Source organism: Pichia kudriavzevii, chromosome 4 (genome assembly GCF_003054445.1).
Source record: "Pichia kudriavzevii chromosome 4, complete sequence".
NCBI classification, from domain to species: Eukaryota; Fungi; Ascomycota; class Pichiomycetes; order Pichiales; family Pichiaceae; genus Pichia; species Pichia kudriavzevii.
Window position 1 is genome coordinate 493,650 of NC_042509.1, and position 18,590 is coordinate 512,239.

General features: G+C 37.1%; 8 protein-coding genes and 2 non-coding genes across 10 annotated transcripts; 8 read left to right on the top strand and 2 right to left on the bottom strand.

Moving 5' to 3' along the window:
• Positions 1-1,074: 1,074 nt before the first annotated feature.
• On the bottom strand, positions 1,075-5,528 carry C5L36_0D02390 (uncharacterized protein; the record flags this gene model as incomplete). Its single annotated transcript, XM_029467113.1, is given in 2 exon segments — positions 1,075-4,802; positions 4,802-5,528. Coding segments are annotated over 2 exon segments (4,455 nt in total).
• A 319-nt stretch (positions 5,529-5,847) lies between these two features.
• On the top strand, positions 5,848-5,933 carry C5L36_0Dtrna4Y. Its single transcript is given in 2 exon segments — positions 5,848-5,885; positions 5,897-5,933. It is a non-coding gene; the product is annotated as a tRNA-Tyr (tRNA).
• Positions 5,934-5,945: 12 nt separating this feature from the next.
• C5L36_0Dtrna6P lies at positions 5,946-6,017 on the top strand. Its single transcript has one exon. It is a non-coding gene; the product is annotated as a tRNA-Pro (tRNA).
• A 331-nt stretch (positions 6,018-6,348) lies between these two features.
• C5L36_0D02400 (uncharacterized protein) lies at positions 6,349-8,457 on the top strand (the record flags this gene model as incomplete). The annotated part of the gene is made up of 1 exon (XM_029467114.1): positions 6,349-8,457. One exon carries the CDS (start codon positions 6,349-6,351, stop codon positions 8,455-8,457), a length of 2,109 nt encoding a protein of 702 aa, XP_029322974.1.
• A 411-nt stretch (positions 8,458-8,868) lies between these two features.
• On the top strand, positions 8,869-10,467 carry C5L36_0D02410 (uncharacterized protein; the record flags this gene model as incomplete). Its single annotated transcript, XM_029467115.1, has 1 exon — positions 8,869-10,467. One exon carries the CDS (start codon positions 8,869-8,871, stop codon positions 10,465-10,467), a length of 1,599 nt encoding a protein of 532 aa, XP_029322975.1.
• Positions 10,468-10,861: 394 nt separating this feature from the next.
• On the top strand, positions 10,862-12,259 carry C5L36_0D02420 (uncharacterized protein; the record flags this gene model as incomplete). The annotated part of the gene is made up of 1 exon (XM_029467116.1): positions 10,862-12,259. One exon carries the CDS (start codon positions 10,862-10,864, stop codon positions 12,257-12,259), a length of 1,398 nt encoding a protein of 465 aa, XP_029322976.1.
• Positions 12,260-12,626: 367 nt separating this feature from the next.
• Positions 12,627-12,929, top strand: C5L36_0D02430 (uncharacterized protein; the record flags this gene model as incomplete). Its single annotated transcript, XM_029467117.1, has 1 exon — positions 12,627-12,929. The coding sequence occupies one exon, from the start codon at positions 12,627-12,629 to the stop codon at positions 12,927-12,929; it is 303 nt and encodes a 100-aa protein (XP_029322977.1).
• Positions 12,930-13,182: 253 nt separating this feature from the next.
• On the top strand, positions 13,183-14,820 carry C5L36_0D02440 (uncharacterized protein; the record flags this gene model as incomplete). The annotated part of the gene is made up of 1 exon (XM_029467118.1): positions 13,183-14,820. The coding sequence occupies one exon, from the start codon at positions 13,183-13,185 to the stop codon at positions 14,818-14,820; it is 1,638 nt and encodes a 545-aa protein (XP_029322978.1).
• A 731-nt stretch (positions 14,821-15,551) lies between these two features.
• On the top strand, positions 15,552-16,652 carry C5L36_0D02445 (uncharacterized protein; the record flags this gene model as incomplete). The annotated part of the gene is made up of 1 exon (XM_029467119.1): positions 15,552-16,652. The coding sequence occupies one exon, from the start codon at positions 15,552-15,554 to the stop codon at positions 16,650-16,652; it is 1,101 nt and encodes a 366-aa protein (XP_029322979.1).
• Positions 16,653-16,902: 250 nt separating this feature from the next.
• Positions 16,903-18,414, bottom strand: C5L36_0D02450 (uncharacterized protein; the record flags this gene model as incomplete). The annotated part of the gene is made up of 1 exon (XM_029467120.1): positions 16,903-18,414. One exon carries the CDS (start codon positions 18,412-18,414, stop codon positions 16,903-16,905), a length of 1,512 nt encoding a protein of 503 aa, XP_029322980.1.
• Between the last annotated feature and the right edge of the window lie 176 nt (positions 18,415-18,590).

Here is an 18,590-nt window from a genome sequence, read left to right on the forward strand (position 1 = left end):
TGCCAATGCTGTCGATATATTGAGGGCTGATTCGAAAGGCCTTTTTTGTAGAAAAGTAAGTCATAATCAGGATGTTATAAGAAACACAAATAGTTTCCCTACAAACATAAAATAAACTTTTACGACTAAGAAAGAGTTTACAGCTATCAATCCTCCAACGATAATGCTATCAAAGCTACTCAACGAATAGGTAATAAGCAAATAATTGCTAAATCAAACATCTCGATAATTTTCGGAATAAATATTAGTCTGATAATTACAGGAAGACCTTTTGGGGGATGAGTAAGTCAAACGTGAACCATTTAGAGTTATAAAAATCTTGTCAGTACCGATTGAGCAAATCAGTACCGGCTAGGCAAACTATGAGAATTAAGAGAATCCTATATTCAGAATTGATGTAATTAGGTTTACATTCTTTGTCCATCAAAAGTAGGCTTTTTTAGGTGTCTTCAATTTATTAGACATTTATCAAGTCTATAGATATCCTACCGCTCTTTCCTTTCTATTTGTGTTCCTGTATTTACACACACAAGTTCCTTTATCGATAGCTTAATTTATTAATTTCCATAGAGATTTCTAAAGTTAAGTTAATTCGTGTCAAGGTGTGATGAGTTACTTTGAAATTGAGGACCCCAATTCAAGATTCGTAAACTCAAGAAATTCTCCTATGTTCGAAAAATTTTAAATCAATTATCAAACACATTTACATTGTTGTTTGGCATTGGTTCTTCAATCAAAAAGCTAATGTTAAACCGTCTATAACTTTATTGTGTTTATGATCTGACAATAGAGTTTTGCAGCAGTTTTTTTAGACATGAAAGTGTTGCTGGTGGTGCGTACTTTAGAATCTGATTATTGCTTTTTTATATCTTATATATTTTTATACGTTAATTCTCTGAGAACATATATGGAATGTCCTCTGTTTAAATAGTAATTCTTTAATTTAAAAATAGCATTTTGAGGGATTTAATTATCTTCTAGAACTTCTGTTTAACCTTCTACAATCTTCTTCAACCTTCTATATGATTACCCGATGAGGAAATAGAGAGATAGTCCTTTGTCTGATCTCTTACATTACCCCGCCGCTTTAGAAACTTCGTCCCGAAGTTTATTGTCCTTATCAATTGCTTTTGCATTATCCCATAAAGTTCTCTGTAAATCTTCTGGGATCTCTAAAAATAATGAAAATGGGATGCTTGAACTATGACAAGGGTCACAATCTTTCCAGTAGACATCCAATGTATCGTTTGTTTCGTCGATACCAGCTATACCGATAATCTCGGTCAGTCTACTTCTTGCTTCAGCTATTGTTCTTGGGGGTACCTTGGGAAACTGTTTATCCGTTTGTAAGAATCTTCTAAGCCATCTGACATTGATTACTCTATCCTTTTTATTCGTTTTCGGTAAATCAACTTCGTAAGCGTTGTCTGATATCTTTTTGACAACCTTGTAGGGTCCGTAGTATACCGGTTGTATTTTGTAATACAATCTATCACTACCATATGCATCTTTGTGTAATAGTATCCAATCTCCAACTTCAAATGTTTCGTACACTCTCGACTTATTATGCTGTGTTTCCTGACTTCTTTGCGCTTCAATCATGTTTTCTTTCACATTTTCCATGATGACTTTCATTTCTAATGCGAATTCTTCAGCTTTATTGCTGTACCTTCTACTTGAAACACGACTGCTAGAAATAAACATTGGCGAGTCTGGTAAGTAACCATAGCAAACTTCAAATGGTGATGAACCTATCGAGACTTGATGGGAACTATTGTAGGCAAATTCGGCCATTGACAACCATTTGTCCCAACTGTAGAGATCGTTACTCGCATAATTTCTTAGTAACTGGTTTAAGATTCTGTTCGTTCTTTCTGTTTGACCATCGGTTTGAGGATGATTAGTGGTCGAGAAAAGTAAGGATGTACCAAATATCTTGTACACCGTAAACCAAAATTTATTCATGAACCTTATATCTTTATCCGAAACCATTCTTTTTGGAATCCCATGTAATTTAAAACAATTATCTACCATCAATTTTGCACATTGCTCTGCGGTTGCAGTTTTCCTAGTGGGGATGAAATGTGCCATCTTCGTGAATCTATCCACCACTACCAAAATCATATCGTGTCCATTTTTGCATCTGGGAACACCTGTGACAAAATCCAAACTGATGTCTGTCCATCTTCCTTCAGGAATTGGAAGAGGGGAAAATAATCCTCTTTGACCAGTTGTCTCTGGTTTGGTTTTCTGGCAAACCGTACATCTTTGACAATATCTCTTCACGCTTTTTAGCATAATTGGCCAGTAGAACATAGGGTGAAGTCTCATGTATGTTTTGAAATACCCGAAATGACCAGCAGAGTTACCGTCATGAGCGTTACCAATAATTTCCTGAACCAACTTAGACTTAGGGGAGACTACTATTCTTCGATCATTTCCTCCTTTAACCACTGAGAAATATAGTAAATTATCCTCAATTGAATAATGTTTGATGTGGTTATGGATTGACTTCGGGATCGGCAAATTCTCTTTCAATATGTCGTATATCTCCTTAATTTCATTGTCTTCATCGTACGACTTAATGATCCGTTCTAGCAGTTCCTGATTTGGTGTTAACACCGATTCTATTGTGTTGATACCAACTTCTTTCTCCTCGTAGGGGTACCTAGACAAAGCGTCTGCTACTGAATTAGTAGGACCTTTCACGTACTGAATGGTGAAATCGTAATCAGCTAAATAATCTAACCATCTGGCCACTCTATGGCTATCTATTGCATTCTGTCGCTTTAAATAGACCAACGATCTGTGATCTGTTTTCAATACAAAGTGCCGATTTAATAAATAGTAACGCCAGTTCTTTAATGCTTCGACAACAGCGAGAAATTCACGGTCATATATTGAATAATTTAATTCTGAACCTATTAATTTCCTGGAGCCATAGGCTATTACACCACGTAATTTTCCATCTGGGTCAAGCTGTTCTAACACGTAACCTAACGCAGTACCGCAAGCATCTGTGTGCACCACAAATGTATAACCATCTTCCCAAATAGGATGTACTAAAATTGGGGCATTAATCAACTTTCCTTTCAGCTCTTCGAATGCTTTATCTTGAGGTTCTTTCCAAACACATTTCTTATTTGCGAATTCCATTATAGGAGATGCAATCTTAGAATAATCTTTGATAAATCTTCGATAATAACCAGCTAATCCTAGGAATGATTGAGCGTCTTTGGCGTTTTTCGGAATTGGCCAACTCTTGATTTTGTCTATCTTAGCAGGGTCAGTCTGGATACCTCTGCTTGAAATGAGATGTCCTAAGAAACCTAAGGTTTTGAAGTAAAATGAGCATTTCTTTTTCTTCGCAATCAGCTTATTTCTCCTGAGCAATTCCAATATTTTTTCAATGTGACTGTAGTGTTCTTCGACAGTCTTTGAGTAAATTATAATATCATCCAGGTACACCTGAACAAATTGGTTCAAATAAGGTGCTAGAATCCTATTCATCATTCTTTGGAAAGTACTAGGGGCGTTGGTTAAACCGAAAGGCATCACAACCCACTCGTAGTGACCGTAATCTGTGGAAAATGCTGTTTTTTCCATATCATCTTCTGCGATTCTGACCTGAAAGTACCCTGACATCAAATCCAACTTGGAAAATACTGAAGCTCCTCCAAAACATGTGATTAATTCATCGATTCGTGGTATTGGGAACTTGTCTTTTACCGTATTGTTGTTTAATAACCTATAATCGACACACATTCTCATACTACCATCTTTCTTCTTGACAAATAATACAGGACTATTGAAAGGACTGGAGCTAGGCTTGATAAAACCTTGTTTTAGCAGTTCATCAACCTGTTTATTCAGCTCTTGTTTCTCTGAATAACTTAATTTGTACTGGCGTCTGTATGTACTCCTGGTAGGTTCAATGAGTATAATTCTGTGAGTCAAATCCCTTTGGGGAGGTAAACTGGTGGGTTGGTCATTGGTCACCACATCTCTAAATTCTTCATGAATTTTCTTTCTAATTCCATCAACACCATCGTAAGGTTCTTCTAAAACATTATTGTTTTCTTTTTCTTCAACTGACTGCACAAACAGTAATAATGGATAATTATCAACATTCTTTAAATTTCTTCTAACTGCACGCATGGAGTTAATACCTATAAGTTCATTTTCTTGTGTTTCTTCTAAGTCGTTTTCGTCGCTTGACTCTATTTGTTCTTCGATATCTGGGATTTCAGGAGTTTCCGTTTCCTTTTCGATATTTTCCCAGTCAACTTTATTTCCATGATCTTTAACAAATGGGAAACCTAATATCATTTTATGGTTGATATTCTCTAAGACTAAGAATCTAATATTCTCATTTTGCCATTCGTCTCTTAGCTTAAATTGTAATTCTAAGGTTAATTCTCCTTTAACGCTGATCGTTTTCTTATTAGCGGCGACAACATCTTCAAATTCTGTAGGCTCTAAATAATTTTCTAATTGATGTGATTTAACAAATTCGTAATCCAAAAAGTTTCTTGACGCACCGCTGTCAACTAAAGCAACACATTCCTTAAATAATTCATTTTTAACTTTCAAAAGCGGAAGTTCTTTCCTATCCATGTAAACGTTCGAAACACTTAAATTTTCTATATCCTTGTTATCTAGTATATACTTGTCAAACTTAGTAGAGTGTTGAATCTCGTTCTTTAATTGCAGATTTGCATTTTCTATTGTAGGTGGGTTTATAGCAATATCGGAACCAACCACCTTTTGGTTCCTAACTAATTTAAATTTTCTCTGTCTTGTTTTCTACCAGCGTAACCACCATTATAGTTTCTGTTGTAATTCTTGTTTCTTTTATAACTGTCAAAATTCCGACCACGATAATTTTTATTTTTAATGGAGTCTATTTCCATTGGTTCACCTCTCCATCTATCTTGATGCGAGAATCTAAAGTCTCTAGCTCTGGGTGCTGAGTCCTTCTCAAAGTCTCTTGCTAAAAATTTGGCTTCAGCAAGCGAGTTTGGTCTATGTTGGAATACGCGTCCTCTAATTTCTGCACGTAATCCTTGCACAAACCTATCTCTGGTGGCCCATTCGTTTTCATACTCACCTGGGAGTAAGGTCCGGTACCCTTCAAATTCCTGGATAAATTGTTCCACGGAATTTTTACCTTGGTGACAGCCATTGTATTTTGCTGCCACTTGTCTCAACTCAAATTCGTCTGTTGGACAGAATTCGAGTGTAAACTCTTCGACAAATTGATGCCATAAAGGTAATTCGGAGTTTCCATACCTGTTAGTGAACCAGGCGAGAGCGGATCCATCGAGGTTGAGCATTGCGGTTGCTACCTTAAATAATTCTGAGACATCCTTTCCCATACTTTCTTGTAGTTTAAAGGCCATGTCAAGTTTGAACAGAAATTGTTGGGCTAAACGAACAGAGTTCTTTTCGTTACCCTTGAATACCATGTTTAAGTTAACTTGCGACGGGTTAGAACCTGCATGCATCGCGTTAACTTCTGAATTCATGTTGTTTAATTTCTTTGTTGAACTTTTCTAACTAGCCGGTGCTACCAATTGAAAGTGTTGCTGGTGGTGCGTACTTTAGAATCTGATTATTGCTTTTTTATATCTTATATATTTTTATACGTTAATTCTCTGAGAACATATATGGAATGTCCTCTGTTTAAATAGTAATTCTTTAATTTAAAAATAGCATTTTGAGGGATTTAATTATCTTCTAGAACTTCTGTTTAACCTTCTACAATCTTCTTCAACCTTCTATATGATTACCCGATGAGGAAATAGAGAGATAGTCCTTTGTCTGATCTCTTACAAGACATCAAATCCCTCTTTAGCTCAGTTGGAAGAGCGCGAGACTGTAATGGTTTACAAGACATCTTGAGGTCTCTGGTTCGATCCCGGAAGGAGGGAGTGTTCATTTGCGGGTTAATGGTCTAGTGGTATGATTCTCGCTTTGGGTGCGAGAGGCCCTGGGTTCAATTCCCAGTTGACCCCTAAAATGAATACACTTAATTTTTTTTCTTATTCTTTTTTATCGCCTATTTAGAAATAATAGAGGATGAGTTTGTTTTTGAGTTTGGTGTACTAAGTGTTAGACATTCGTTTTCAATTCTTGTTTCTGGTCAAACTATTCCACACTTTTTGGATACCCAAGGACTGGAAATTGACAGCCACCTTTGTTAACATAGTGAGCCCTAATCGTATTTGTGTTGTTTCCTGTCGAAGAAATTATTGAAGTTTTGAAGTCTGAATACCAACTCTGTTCTGAAGCATTAATTCAAGGGCCATTGAAGCTTTCCCTCTCAATAATATCACATTTTATAGAATGAGCTCGACACCATACGATTGGGCTAAAAATATACCATGCAGGAACATTCAAATACATGGTTTCTGTAAATTTGAGCATAAAGGCTGCTCTTATAATCACGACTTAGCTTCAAAAGAGTCATCCATCGAAGCACCGCCATCTGCGTCCACCAGTGAATCAATGAGTGATAATCATAAATCTAAGGGCTTGAATGGTCCAAAATTAAACACTAGCATTACCTCATCAAATAATACTTTTGCAGAACAAAATTCCATATCTTCACCAGTAACTTCTGCACAACATTTCAAACCCACTCTTTTAAAGCAAAGTAGCTCTTTTTCCAACGAAATAGGGCCAAACGGTGTATCCTCATCAGCTAGGAAGTTTAATGTTGCTTCTCCAGCATTCACTCCGATTTCGGCAAATAAGTTTTCGGCAATGTCACCATCACTGGATACGATACCTACTTTCACCCCATCAAACATTCCGGTTCCTAATTATGATCAGACACACCCTCAACAAGAAGAGCCTAGCGCGGTTGCATCTACACTAAGATCACCCACCAATGACTTGAATGTTTCTAGTGGAAAACCCCATACATCAAATGAATCTCCCTTAAATGATATGAACTCGTTGAAGTCGTCGATTTCAACAGCAACTTCTTTTAATCCAGTCACTGCACCGATTTTTACTCCAGATTCAAATCTGCCTTCCAATCCAACTACAGATGCACACTTTCACTCTCAACCTCTTGGTGAGCAGTTGTTTTATCAAAACACCAACCCTTATCCAGTAAATTTCCTTCTTTACGCCCCACCCCCTCCTCCACACATCGAATTGAATAAACGATCTAATGAAAGAACAGTTAATGATTTATTTATTGATAATAAGTTACGAGAATACTTGCAAATGAAAAACGAAGAAAGTCTCAAGTCTATTTCACATACAGAATTAGATTTACCCAGGAACGTAGGTGTTTATCATTCTTTATATCCGATTGACAAAAATTTTGACTACAGCACAAAATCATTTGGCTATACATCAATTGTTTACAAATGTATGTCGAATACTGACGGCAGGCTTTATGCTATGAGAAGATTACAAAATGTTCCGATTAGTTCGGCTTCGGTTTTAAACTCAGTAAAGAAATGGAAAAAACTCAATTGTTCTAATGTTGTCAAGATTCATGAAGTTTTCACATCCAGAGCTTTTAATGACAACTCTCTAGTTCTAATTTATGACTATTATCCAATGTCTCTCAATTTGATGGAAAACCACTTTATGTCTTTACCTGGAAAGAACCCGGAATTGATTACCGAGGATTGTTTGTGGAACTACACCATTCAATTGTTGAATGCTATAACAGAGGCAAGTAAACTATCCTTGACAATTGGTGAACTTAATCCATCCAAAATTATCATCACAAACAAAGGTAGAATTAGGCTCTCTGCGGTTGCCATAAAAGATATTATAAAGGACGTAAAGAATAGTTTGAATAATACAGGTGCAGTTGCTAAAAAAGAAGAGCCGCCTGAAAGCTCCGACTTATTAGAACTTGGTAAGTTGATCTTTTTTTTGGCCAAATCTACCACTCTCATTCAGGAACCATCAGATGACCCTGCTAAGATTGTTGCTCAATTAAAGTATTCTAGTGCTTTTAAGGATGCACTCCTCTATTTGCTGAGTGGAAGTCCGACAATTGAAGAGTTCCAAAGGTTAGTTGCACCTATGATTCTTAAATTAGCAGATGGTTTACAGAATAGTTGCGATGCTATGGAGTCTACTTTAATGGGAGAGCTTGAAAACGCAAGATTGGTGAGGCTATTTGCCAAACTCGACTTTATTAGCGAGAGACCTGAAATGGTTAAGGATGGTTCATGGTCTGAGACAGGAGAAAGGTATCCTATCAAGCTTTTCAAAGATTATGTTTTTCACCAAGTTGACGATAATGGTAATCCAGTAGTCGATTTGACTCATGTTATCAATTGTTTGAACAAACTTGATGCTGGGGTTGATGAAAACCTTCTTCTAGTTAGTCCAGATGAAATGACTTGTCTAATCATGAGTTATAAGGAGTTGAAAGAATTGATCAACAAAACTTTCCTAACTTTATTGGGCAAGGAATAATATTAATATATGAGGAGACACTTATGTATATTACATATTACTGTACTTTATTTTGAATGAATGATTTCAAAAAAAAAAAAAGCCTAAAATGTATAAAATGTGCAAAAAAACAATAAAAATCCTAGTAAACTAACACCAGTAGGTACGAAGCAGAAAGAAGGACAACGGGGCATCCATTTGATTTGGAAATATCTACAAAGTATAGATAAGGGGCTTTTTGACATTTCTGTCTTTTTTTTTCTTGATAGAAAACTCTATTAGTTCAAAAACCTTTGCTAATTAACTGACCATTAATAGGGTTTACGTATAAGACAAATAAGTCTTGTTTACTTTACAAAAAAAGTTGTGACATAACTGTTTTTTTTGGTTCAAAAATTTCAAAAACTTCTTGAATCATTTCTGCAAAAAACTATGCTGACAACAAAAACAAGTCATTCCAGAAAAAAATGTCATATTCAAAATAAGTTGAGAAGATTTGGTATAAAGCTGAACAGATGGTGGATATATTATTGGTACACAGGTAATCCAGAGGATGATCCTACATTGCTCACATCTAGACCTAGAAATACTCCATTGATATCATTAAGAAATGATGAGTATTGCAGATATATATCTCAAAATGTGTTTGTACAAGTAAGAGGGAATAATTTTTGGAAGAGCCCTAGCAACTTTAATATTGGTGGAGTAAGAAATCCTTTACAACAGATAAATGTTGGGGTCCCCATTCTATCTCCAAAGAGACACAGCAAAAGAAAACAAAACCTTCATATTATAAGGAACCCAGAAATTTACCAAGATGAAGATAAGGAAAACATAGCAGTTAAATGTATACTGATCCCTGAAGAACCTACAGAACGGTACAAAGAGGAAATAAATATAGTTGATACAGAAGAAACAAATTCCCTAGATTCTTTTGAGAGAATTCTTAGAGGAAGTATTGATAGCACTTATGGAAAACTATTTTCGTTGCATTTTTGTAAACCAATTGTAGGAAAAGAACGGAAGAAACCTTTTTGTGAAGAGAGTTACACCAGTGAAAAAAGAGTCCAGAGCAATTTGTTGCCTTTGATTATATCTGAGCCTAGTGACGGTGTGAATGATCCGACATCAGGGAAAACAATTGATAATATGATACTTCAGAAATGGGATCGACATATAATCCAGCAAACAGAGGCTGTAGTTTTTGGATTTGATGAGGATCAAATCGATATGCAGGGGGGACTAAAAGTTCAAAAAAGTAGTGATGGGGTTGCTAATAACAATCCCAAATTAGAAGAAGGGGGTGACCTAGGTAATCTACTACCATTGGAAGTTAACTCTATTCTCTCAGAAGATGAAATTGCTTTAATTCCTTTAATTCAGAAGGCAGAGTTTTTTACAAAGGACACCACTTTAAGAGACAATCACACTCAACCTTTATTAACTGTTCGGTGTAGTTTTGAAAGTTGTGATGAAATAAAAGAATACCAAGCAAAACACGGTGTAGGGAAATACATCGTGGAAACAACAAACTCTATTCCCATGAAGAAGAGAGCAGATAAATCTTTTTACCGAAATGCTATTTTTAAGATACCCTATTCAAAATCTAAAGAAAGTGATGAGATCACTCTTGGTTTTCAATTATTAGGAAAAATCAGACACTGTTTTCATCAAATTTTAGGGGGACGAGGTACAGTAAAAGTCACAAAAATAGAACAGCATAATGAAGAACAAAAAATCAAGAATGGACATGTTTCGCATTTACATCAGTGGGAGTCATGTCATGATGTTGGTGCACACAAGTACAATGACTCAGAATCAAGCGTCTTTGGAGCAGGAGCAGGAGCAGGAACAGTAGCAGGAGCAAAAGGAGAAAATATGGTTACTAACAAGTCACCTGACCCAGGCCTAATATATAAAACTGAGAGCTTGTTCTTTGGAGATTACAATATTGACTTTTTTTGTAAAGAAAATGGAGACAATCTCACACAGAGGTTTGCTTGTATCCAAAACATAACATCTCAGAAGTGATGAGCTTGGAAAAGTCTTAAAAATACATAGTAAACCGACAGATGGGGCTGTGCCGCAGCTGAAACATGATCTGAAACACAACATGAAACATAGCATATATGCGGTAGCGGTCTGTTTCATTTTTCCCCTCCAGTAATTCCTCCAGCAGTTAGTATTTCGTATAGTATATACAGTTTTTTTTAGAGTTCAGCAGAATGCCAAAATTTGTAGAACTTTTTGTGGGACATTACTTTCGCAAGAGCCCATCTACCCTTAAAACATAACTACTTATTGGAGTTACACCAGCAAGAGGTTTTGAGGAATTTAAGAGCAACCAAACTTACAGCTAAACAGGGTGAATTTCTAGAATTTTGTTTAAATAAATATTGTCTCAAAACATAGAAATCATCAAACCATGGGATGTACTACTAGCAAGATAGAACCTAACAAGACTAGTTCAGAAGATAGTAATTTTCCAAATTCATCAATCCAACATCGGCAACCGGATATTGACCAGCTACAAAAATGGCAAGATAACAGACTGGAGAAAATGATGCAACAAGGTAAAGCAAATAAAAAGAATCAAATAAAGATGCTACTATTGGGTGCAGGTGAATCAGGAAAATCTACAGTTTTGAAACAGATGAGGTTACTGCATTTAGGGGGATTTACAGTGCAAGAGAAAATCCAGTATAAAAACATTATTTGGGCAGATACCGTTGCTAGTATGCAGACCCTAATTATACAAGCCAGAAATTTGGGATTAGAACTTGAATCGGACGACCCGACATCTGAGTTATACTCTTCCAAGCAAATGATTCTACACTACAAACCTCTTGAGAGTATTGACACACCCGCCGCTGGAGGAGTGGCATTTTTGAAGGACTATTTGGTGAAATACAGCGAGAAGAGTGCTACCGATAGAAGGAACAAAAGTAGTGGAAGGGCTGATGTAGGATGGATGGAGCATAGCAACCCCACTGATGGAAGTTTAGTATCTGACGATATTTTGAATGATTACAAGGAGACAGACGAATTACTAAAAGATTATGCTGGTAACGATAGTCATAGTCCGATTGAAGACAAAAGTGGGAACAGTGTTTCTAAAAGAGATGTAGCCGATGCAATAGCAAAACTATGGAGCTACGATAGAGGAATTAGAAGGTGTTTCCAAAAGTCCAATCTTTTCCAACTGGAAGGTTCGTCTCCGTATTTCTTTGATAATGTACAAAACTATGCCGATGAGGAATATATGTGTACTGAAGATGACATTCTCAAGGGGAGAATAAAGACCACAGGTATAACAGAGACCAATTTCAACATCAACGGCATCAAATTCAAGCTGTTGGATGCTGGTGGTCAACGGTCTGAGAGGAAAAAATGGATACACTGTTTCCAAGATATAACCTGTGCATGTTTTGTGTTGGCAGTTTCCGAGTATGACCAAATGTTGTTTGAGGACGAGAGAGTCAATCGGATGTATGAGGCAATTATGCTCTTTGATTCGTTGGTGAACTCCAAATGGTTTGCCAATACTCCCTTTATTCTCTTTTTGAATAAAGTTGATTTATTACATGATAAAGTTCGAAAATCGCCACTTCGGAAATACTTCCCTGACTTTGACGGGAAAAGCAACGATGCGGAGGATGCATTGCGGTACTTTGAAAATTTGTTCTTAAGTTTGAACAAATCCAAGAGACCAATCTATGTCCATCGAACGTGTGCAACAGACACACAGTCAATGAAGTTCATCTTGACTGCCGTCACAGATATGGTGATACAACACAACCTAAAGAAAAGTGGTTTATTTTAAGCTCTATATCAACAGCAGTGTATTTCCTATGTACTCCTTAACCTATAGGCTCTAATGCACGGAAATATCACACTCCAGTGTTCAGTTTCCAGAACGGATCTAAGTGAATCCCTTTAAATTCCGCACGGACTTAGCATGCGATGGGTACAGAGAACGTTGGGAAATTCACGAAATCTTCTCCAGCTGTGGCGTTTACGCTTTTTCGAGTTTGCTTGCTCTGCCTAGATGCTCACAACTCCCCCCTCCCCCCTCCCCTCTGCTATAAAAAAGGGGTTCCCTTCCCTTATAGTCAATCCACAGTTCTTTAGAACAAACTTCCACGTTGTTTGCCGCAGTCAAGAGATACTTTACAACCAGTGCTAGACCAATGTCCCAACAAACCGTTGCACAAGTCCAAGATTTAATCAAAAGCCACAAGGTCTTTGTTGCATCCAAGACCTACTGTCCTTATTGCAGTGCTACTAAGAAGTTCTTAGAAGACGTCTATCCAGATGCGTATGTTTTGGAACTCGATACCATTGACAACGGCAGTGAAATACAGCAAGTCTTGGCAGAGATAACTGGCCAAAGAACCGTTCCAAACATTTTCATCAATGAAAAACACATTGGAGGTAATTCCGACTTACAAGCTTTAGGTAAGGAGAAGGTCAAGCAATTAATTGGCGCTTGAGTTTATGTTTAGTGTATATACACCCGCTATATTCCACTTAGTAAATGATTATTCATATACATGAATCGATTCTAGTTTTGCCATCTTGTAGCTAAAGTCCCTCTACGATGAAGGTCTTTTGGGGCAAGAATTTTGTCTCTAGCGAACATTTCACTCGACAGCGGCTCATCTACTTGAATAGCATCATATAACGCTGGACTTGCCTCTCTGCAGATGTAGAGGATAAAGTGCTGCTGTATTTGTACAACAAACTATGGTGAATGGGGACATGAGGAACATCCAGACCGAAATAGAGCTGGCCACAACTTTGGTTCAGTCTTCGATCATTAAACCCAGATATAGAGACGAGGATATCCTTTTCAGTACCATCGGCGTCTATGAAGATGACAACCTATTACAGCATATGAATTCAAATCTAGCCTATGTTTTGCCTGGCTCCAACAATATACTCTTTGTAAGGAGCAACTATACAAGTGCACTGTTTTATACATTGATGAGACGTATCTTGGCAATTTTCTTTTCCATGTATCGATTCTTTTTGCTATCGTTATCGATATCTCTGGATCTTATTGATAAGGGAGAATCGCTCTTCTGGTGCTTGCTATCTTTTCTACCCTTCCCGGAAGATGTTTCTGAGGTTGGACCGGCTGCAGTATATAGTTCAACATCTGTTGATAAAGTTTCACTAGGTGGGGAGGAAGCTGCTAGCCATAGTATAAATGTGACGTCTCTCAGAGAAGATATGGGTAATCATTTAAAATCATACGGATTACTACCTACTAGAATTGGCAACAGGATCTTGGAGAAGTCTCTAATGGCTTCTGTTCCTAGGAACCGTCTACATATTAGAAGAGTCACAGCAAGCTGGTGTGTTCCTTATCACATGTGCTTTATCTTTGAGATGTCGCCACTTGTTGTTCCTCAACCACCAGAGGTACCTACCCCTTACTTAGACTTTGATAAGAAAATGGTGGTTCCTGATAAGAAGGACATTGCCAAGGTTCTATCAAAGAGAGCTGAATGGTCTTCATTACATCATACACACAAAGCCGCTGAGAAGTTTCGTTTAGTTTATGAGGCTTCTAAATGTATAGCATGGGCCGCTTGTTCCGGGGTTCGCATTGTCACAGTCTTTGAATCAAATGGGTATGCCTGGTTAGATATGCCAAAAATTGCCACAGTTGTTTATGAGGAAATAAACAGCCTCACTGATTCTTCTTACAGTGTATTTGATAACATCAAGCTAGTAAACCTACAAACCGCAGAGACGTATGATGTGTTCCCCAAAGAGTCCAAGATCCGTCAGCTCGACTCAAACCAGTTTGGAAACAACAAGGAGTTTGATCCGAATCTAGACGGATCTCAAGAGACATACAAAGAAGTACTTGAAGAAGTAGTCCCTGCACCTGAACCTATAGTGTCATACACATGCAAAACTGAGGCAAAGATACCTCTAGATGCTAGACATATGTTTCGCACAAATCTCACGGTTTTCTTCCAGTCTAATAAAGATAGTGATACAAAACAAGTTTTAGCCCATAAAGTAAAGAGGAAAATATGTGATATTCTCAACAAGAAACCAAGTTTAAACTCGAAGAGTTTGAAACATTCCCCATTGAATCCAGTCTATATTGACCTTGAACAATACGTCGATCCCGAAATAATCTACAGATTTCATAGTTCCAGCCAAAATCCTAATTCCTTGACAGGCTATCCGTTGGTTCCCCTTGTTACTGGCACTAAAGTCTCTGATACTGTAGCTACGAAATCCTTAGGAACTTTGCATAGGGACACGCGTGTTCCAATCTTTATATCCCAGGGGAGACCAGTAAATTTTGCCCAGTTTGTGAAAGGAATCATGACTTTCCATGAAATGCTTAAACGGGGGTAATACTCTGTGGTTTTAAACAAGTTTTAGATAGCTTGCATTTCCCTACAGGCTCATCATTGCTAATTTCTTACCTATTACTTCAGTGTTTATTCTAGTTAATATTGGTTCTTAAATACCAATCTTGATATTCGAACGATCTGTTTATCTTCTTGAGAAAATTGCGTCCCTTCATACTGAGTTTCTCTTTTTAAATGCTAATTATGAATGATGATATGACAGATAAGTGCCTGTCATTTGCCAGTCTCTAAAGTACGCGTATCCACGATTTTTCTACTTCAAGTACCTCTTCTAGTACTCTCTACGTATTTGGAAAAGGGGAAGTTTAATTTAAGTTCCGCAGGACCAACCTTTTATTAGATGTTTCCTTCAGTACAGACTTCAAAGAAGTGTCATGACTGGCTGAACCGAGAAAGATAAACAAGAACTACAATTATGACAGCCTTTTTCAACACGCCCGTATAGTGGCTTGATCTTATGAAATGCAGCCCCGTTAAACATGGGTGTGCCTTCTGAGATCAATTACGACTAGACCCTTTCACACATGGAGAGATTGCTGTTCAACAAATACGCACGTCAACTCTTATTTTCTCGATTACGCTGAGCCCTCGCGAGGGCTCTCAATCTGTAAAACAATGGATCACTGTACACGCTGAATCTTGCCTTCATAAACTTTCTTTCTTATCAGTGTTTCTTCTTTAACAGGATACAAGTTCTTTGGGGAAACAAAAATCATGGGAAGAAAAGTAGCTAAAAAGATTCCACCAACATTTAAGTATTTAGGGTTTGAAGAAGTCGGTTATTTGAGCGTCGGTAGGGCTTCATCGAAAGACCAGACCAGATCTTTAAATTCAAAAGGAGGCATTTACATGTTTCACCCAAATGTAAGCGCTTCACATTTGAAGTTTCATTACAACTTTGACTCGAGCACTTTTATTCTAGAGAATCTCTCTAGATACGTTGTTTTTGTTTGCAAGGATAAGACAGTGATTCGTTGTGCACCTAAGAAGAGGATACTTACGAATAACGGTGATACAATTGCCATAACGTTCCACAGGGAGATTATAGATAATTGGAGATCGATGGTCTATGATGAATTTCTTAAAAAATGTGAGATTAGAATACAGGTTTTTGGTGACTTTAGTAAAGAGATTTATGCTTTTATTAACTACAATTTACCGAAAAGAGAGATTAGTAACGAGGTTGAAATGTTTGATTACGTATGTGAAAGCACTCCTAAAGCTCTACTGCCTCATGATACAAGAGAAACTTCGACGAAGATACTTGCAATAATTTCTGATAAGGAAAAATATGTTATTGATGAGACAACAGAGGAAGAAAACGATGTTTACGAAGCTGAAGAGCAAAACGGGGATAGAATTAAGCATAAGGACCAAAAAGAAGGAGAAGAAAAAGAAGACAGATTTGAAGAGACTAGATATGATGAAGATGAAGATTTCTTTTATTGGAAGACCCTTTCCGATGAGGAAGTTTTATCTGACTCAATTTCAGCAGCATCAACCATTGAGCTTGCAGAAAATTACGCCGATAATTTGGATCTGATAGCATTTGATGTTTGTAGCTCTAATGAGATAGAGTTGGGTGGCCAAACTTTCGGAAAGAGAACATTTGATAAAATAGACTACGCAGATGACGAAGATGACAATCGTTTGAAGGCATTAGAGATGAAGCTTGAAGAAAAGGAAAGAGAAATCAAAAAGTTAAAGGGCAATACACCCTGTAGTAGAACTATCAAACCATTTTTAGCTGGTGCACTAACAGCAACTGTTGCAACTGTCAGTGCACTCTACCACATTGGCTCCAGGATGACCTAATTATTGATCTTGATTTCTATTTTTATTTTGCTTTTTGTTTTCTTCTCTTTCAGTTATCAATCCTTAGTATTGATTTATAGTTTCTTTTTCGTATACCCAATTTTCTAAAGTTTTAAATCATATATATAAATATCTATCTATCTATCTATATCTATCTATCTATTCATCTATATTTATATATATATATATTTGAGTATATTATATGCTAGGTTTGTCCAAACAGCGTCTCTTGTTCTAACTGCACCTTAATTCAAGAACGCTTTCGGCTTTCCTTTATAATATTATTCCAATTTGAATGGTTGACAATAACCATCTCTAGCAGTGATAAGAAATTCACACCAATGGCCAAACCTATCCACAACCCATAAATTTTCCAGTCAAGTTTGAATGCAAAAAATAACTCCAGTGGAATTCCAATAAGGTAATAAGTTGTTAGAGATAACAATGAACCAATACGCTGTCTTCCTTGGCCTCTAAGGACAGCTGCACATAATATATTAAAGCAGTCCAAAAATTGGTTAATTGCAATAATAATGGCCAATCTTTGGGCAATATCTAGTATCTCGGGATCATTGGTAAACAAAGATGTAATCCTATTTCGAAGGAAAAAGAACCATGAAAAATTAAATATAGAAAGGCCAATCATGAGAATGTAAATTGCTTTCATAGCAGGTTTATAGTTTTCAGATTTCGCTCCAATTATATTTGCTATTCTCGTAGAACAACATATTCCAACAGCAAAAGGAGGTTGAAAGGCAAGCGACGCCAATGTCGATATGATACTTTGAGCTGCAAGTTGGGACTTGGGGAATGATGTCGACAAGAAGGTGATTATTTGGAATGCAAAAGCTTCGGAGAGTATCATTATTACCCCAGGAACGCCCAACTGGAAAAACACAAAAGAACTCTTCACAAATGACTTGACTGTCCATGCTTTGATTCCCTCAATTGTTGGCAGACATTGATAACCATCAACAAAGAACATGTAACTAACTAAAGCAATTGTCATGATCCAATAAGTGAAGACAAAGGAAATTGCAGGAGCTTTATGAAGTGAATTTGAATCTAAGAACTTTGGAATTGTCATATTGAACAATATCGAAATCGGAATACCTCCAATGACAATCCTCGTTGGAACGCTAAATTTACATTGTGATTGTAAGAACCGTTTCGTACATTCAAAGATTCCAATGGCGGGAGCAACATAAGTGAACACACTAATAAAGGATGCACAAAGTGCGGCCAATTCTTGATTCTGAGAGCCTTTAAAACTTGTTATTCGTTGGAAGAAGCTTCCAGCATGAGACCAAAAATACATCGATGGAATGAGTAATATCAGCAAGACAATAGTGCACTTCACATAATATTGCCCCACCCGGTGATAATGCTGCGCCCCAAAGGCAGTTGAGCACAATGTATCCAATGCGGAAGTGAAGCCATTCACCATTACTGGTCCCGTTAAATACCATGTTGTTATTGATAAAGTACATGAAGACATTTCAAGCGGCCCAATTCTGCTGGAGAAGTACGTTGGTATAAGGATTTGTATTGAATATTGAAAGAAAAAAGTAAAAAACAATGGAACCGAATTGGTTAACAAATAGTAGAGTTCATGACTTGTCGTTGTGGTAACGGGATGCAATGGCACAAAATCCAACTCTTCTAATAACAGATGATCCTCTTCATCACAGGTTGTGTTTATATCAATAGGACCTGTGTAAGGTTCTGGAATATCCAAAACTAAAGATTCAGAGTCAGACATTCATAGAGACAGCAGAAAACAGCCAGAGTCAAAAGAAGGGGGGAGGGGAGACATACGAGAGTCCAAAACTCTTATTTCTACAACTTCAAAAGTCTAGTAGTCATCGTGATGCACTCAATTCCTGATATGTCTTGCTCCTTCAACCGCTATTCTGTAAAAAAAAAAAAAAAAACAAT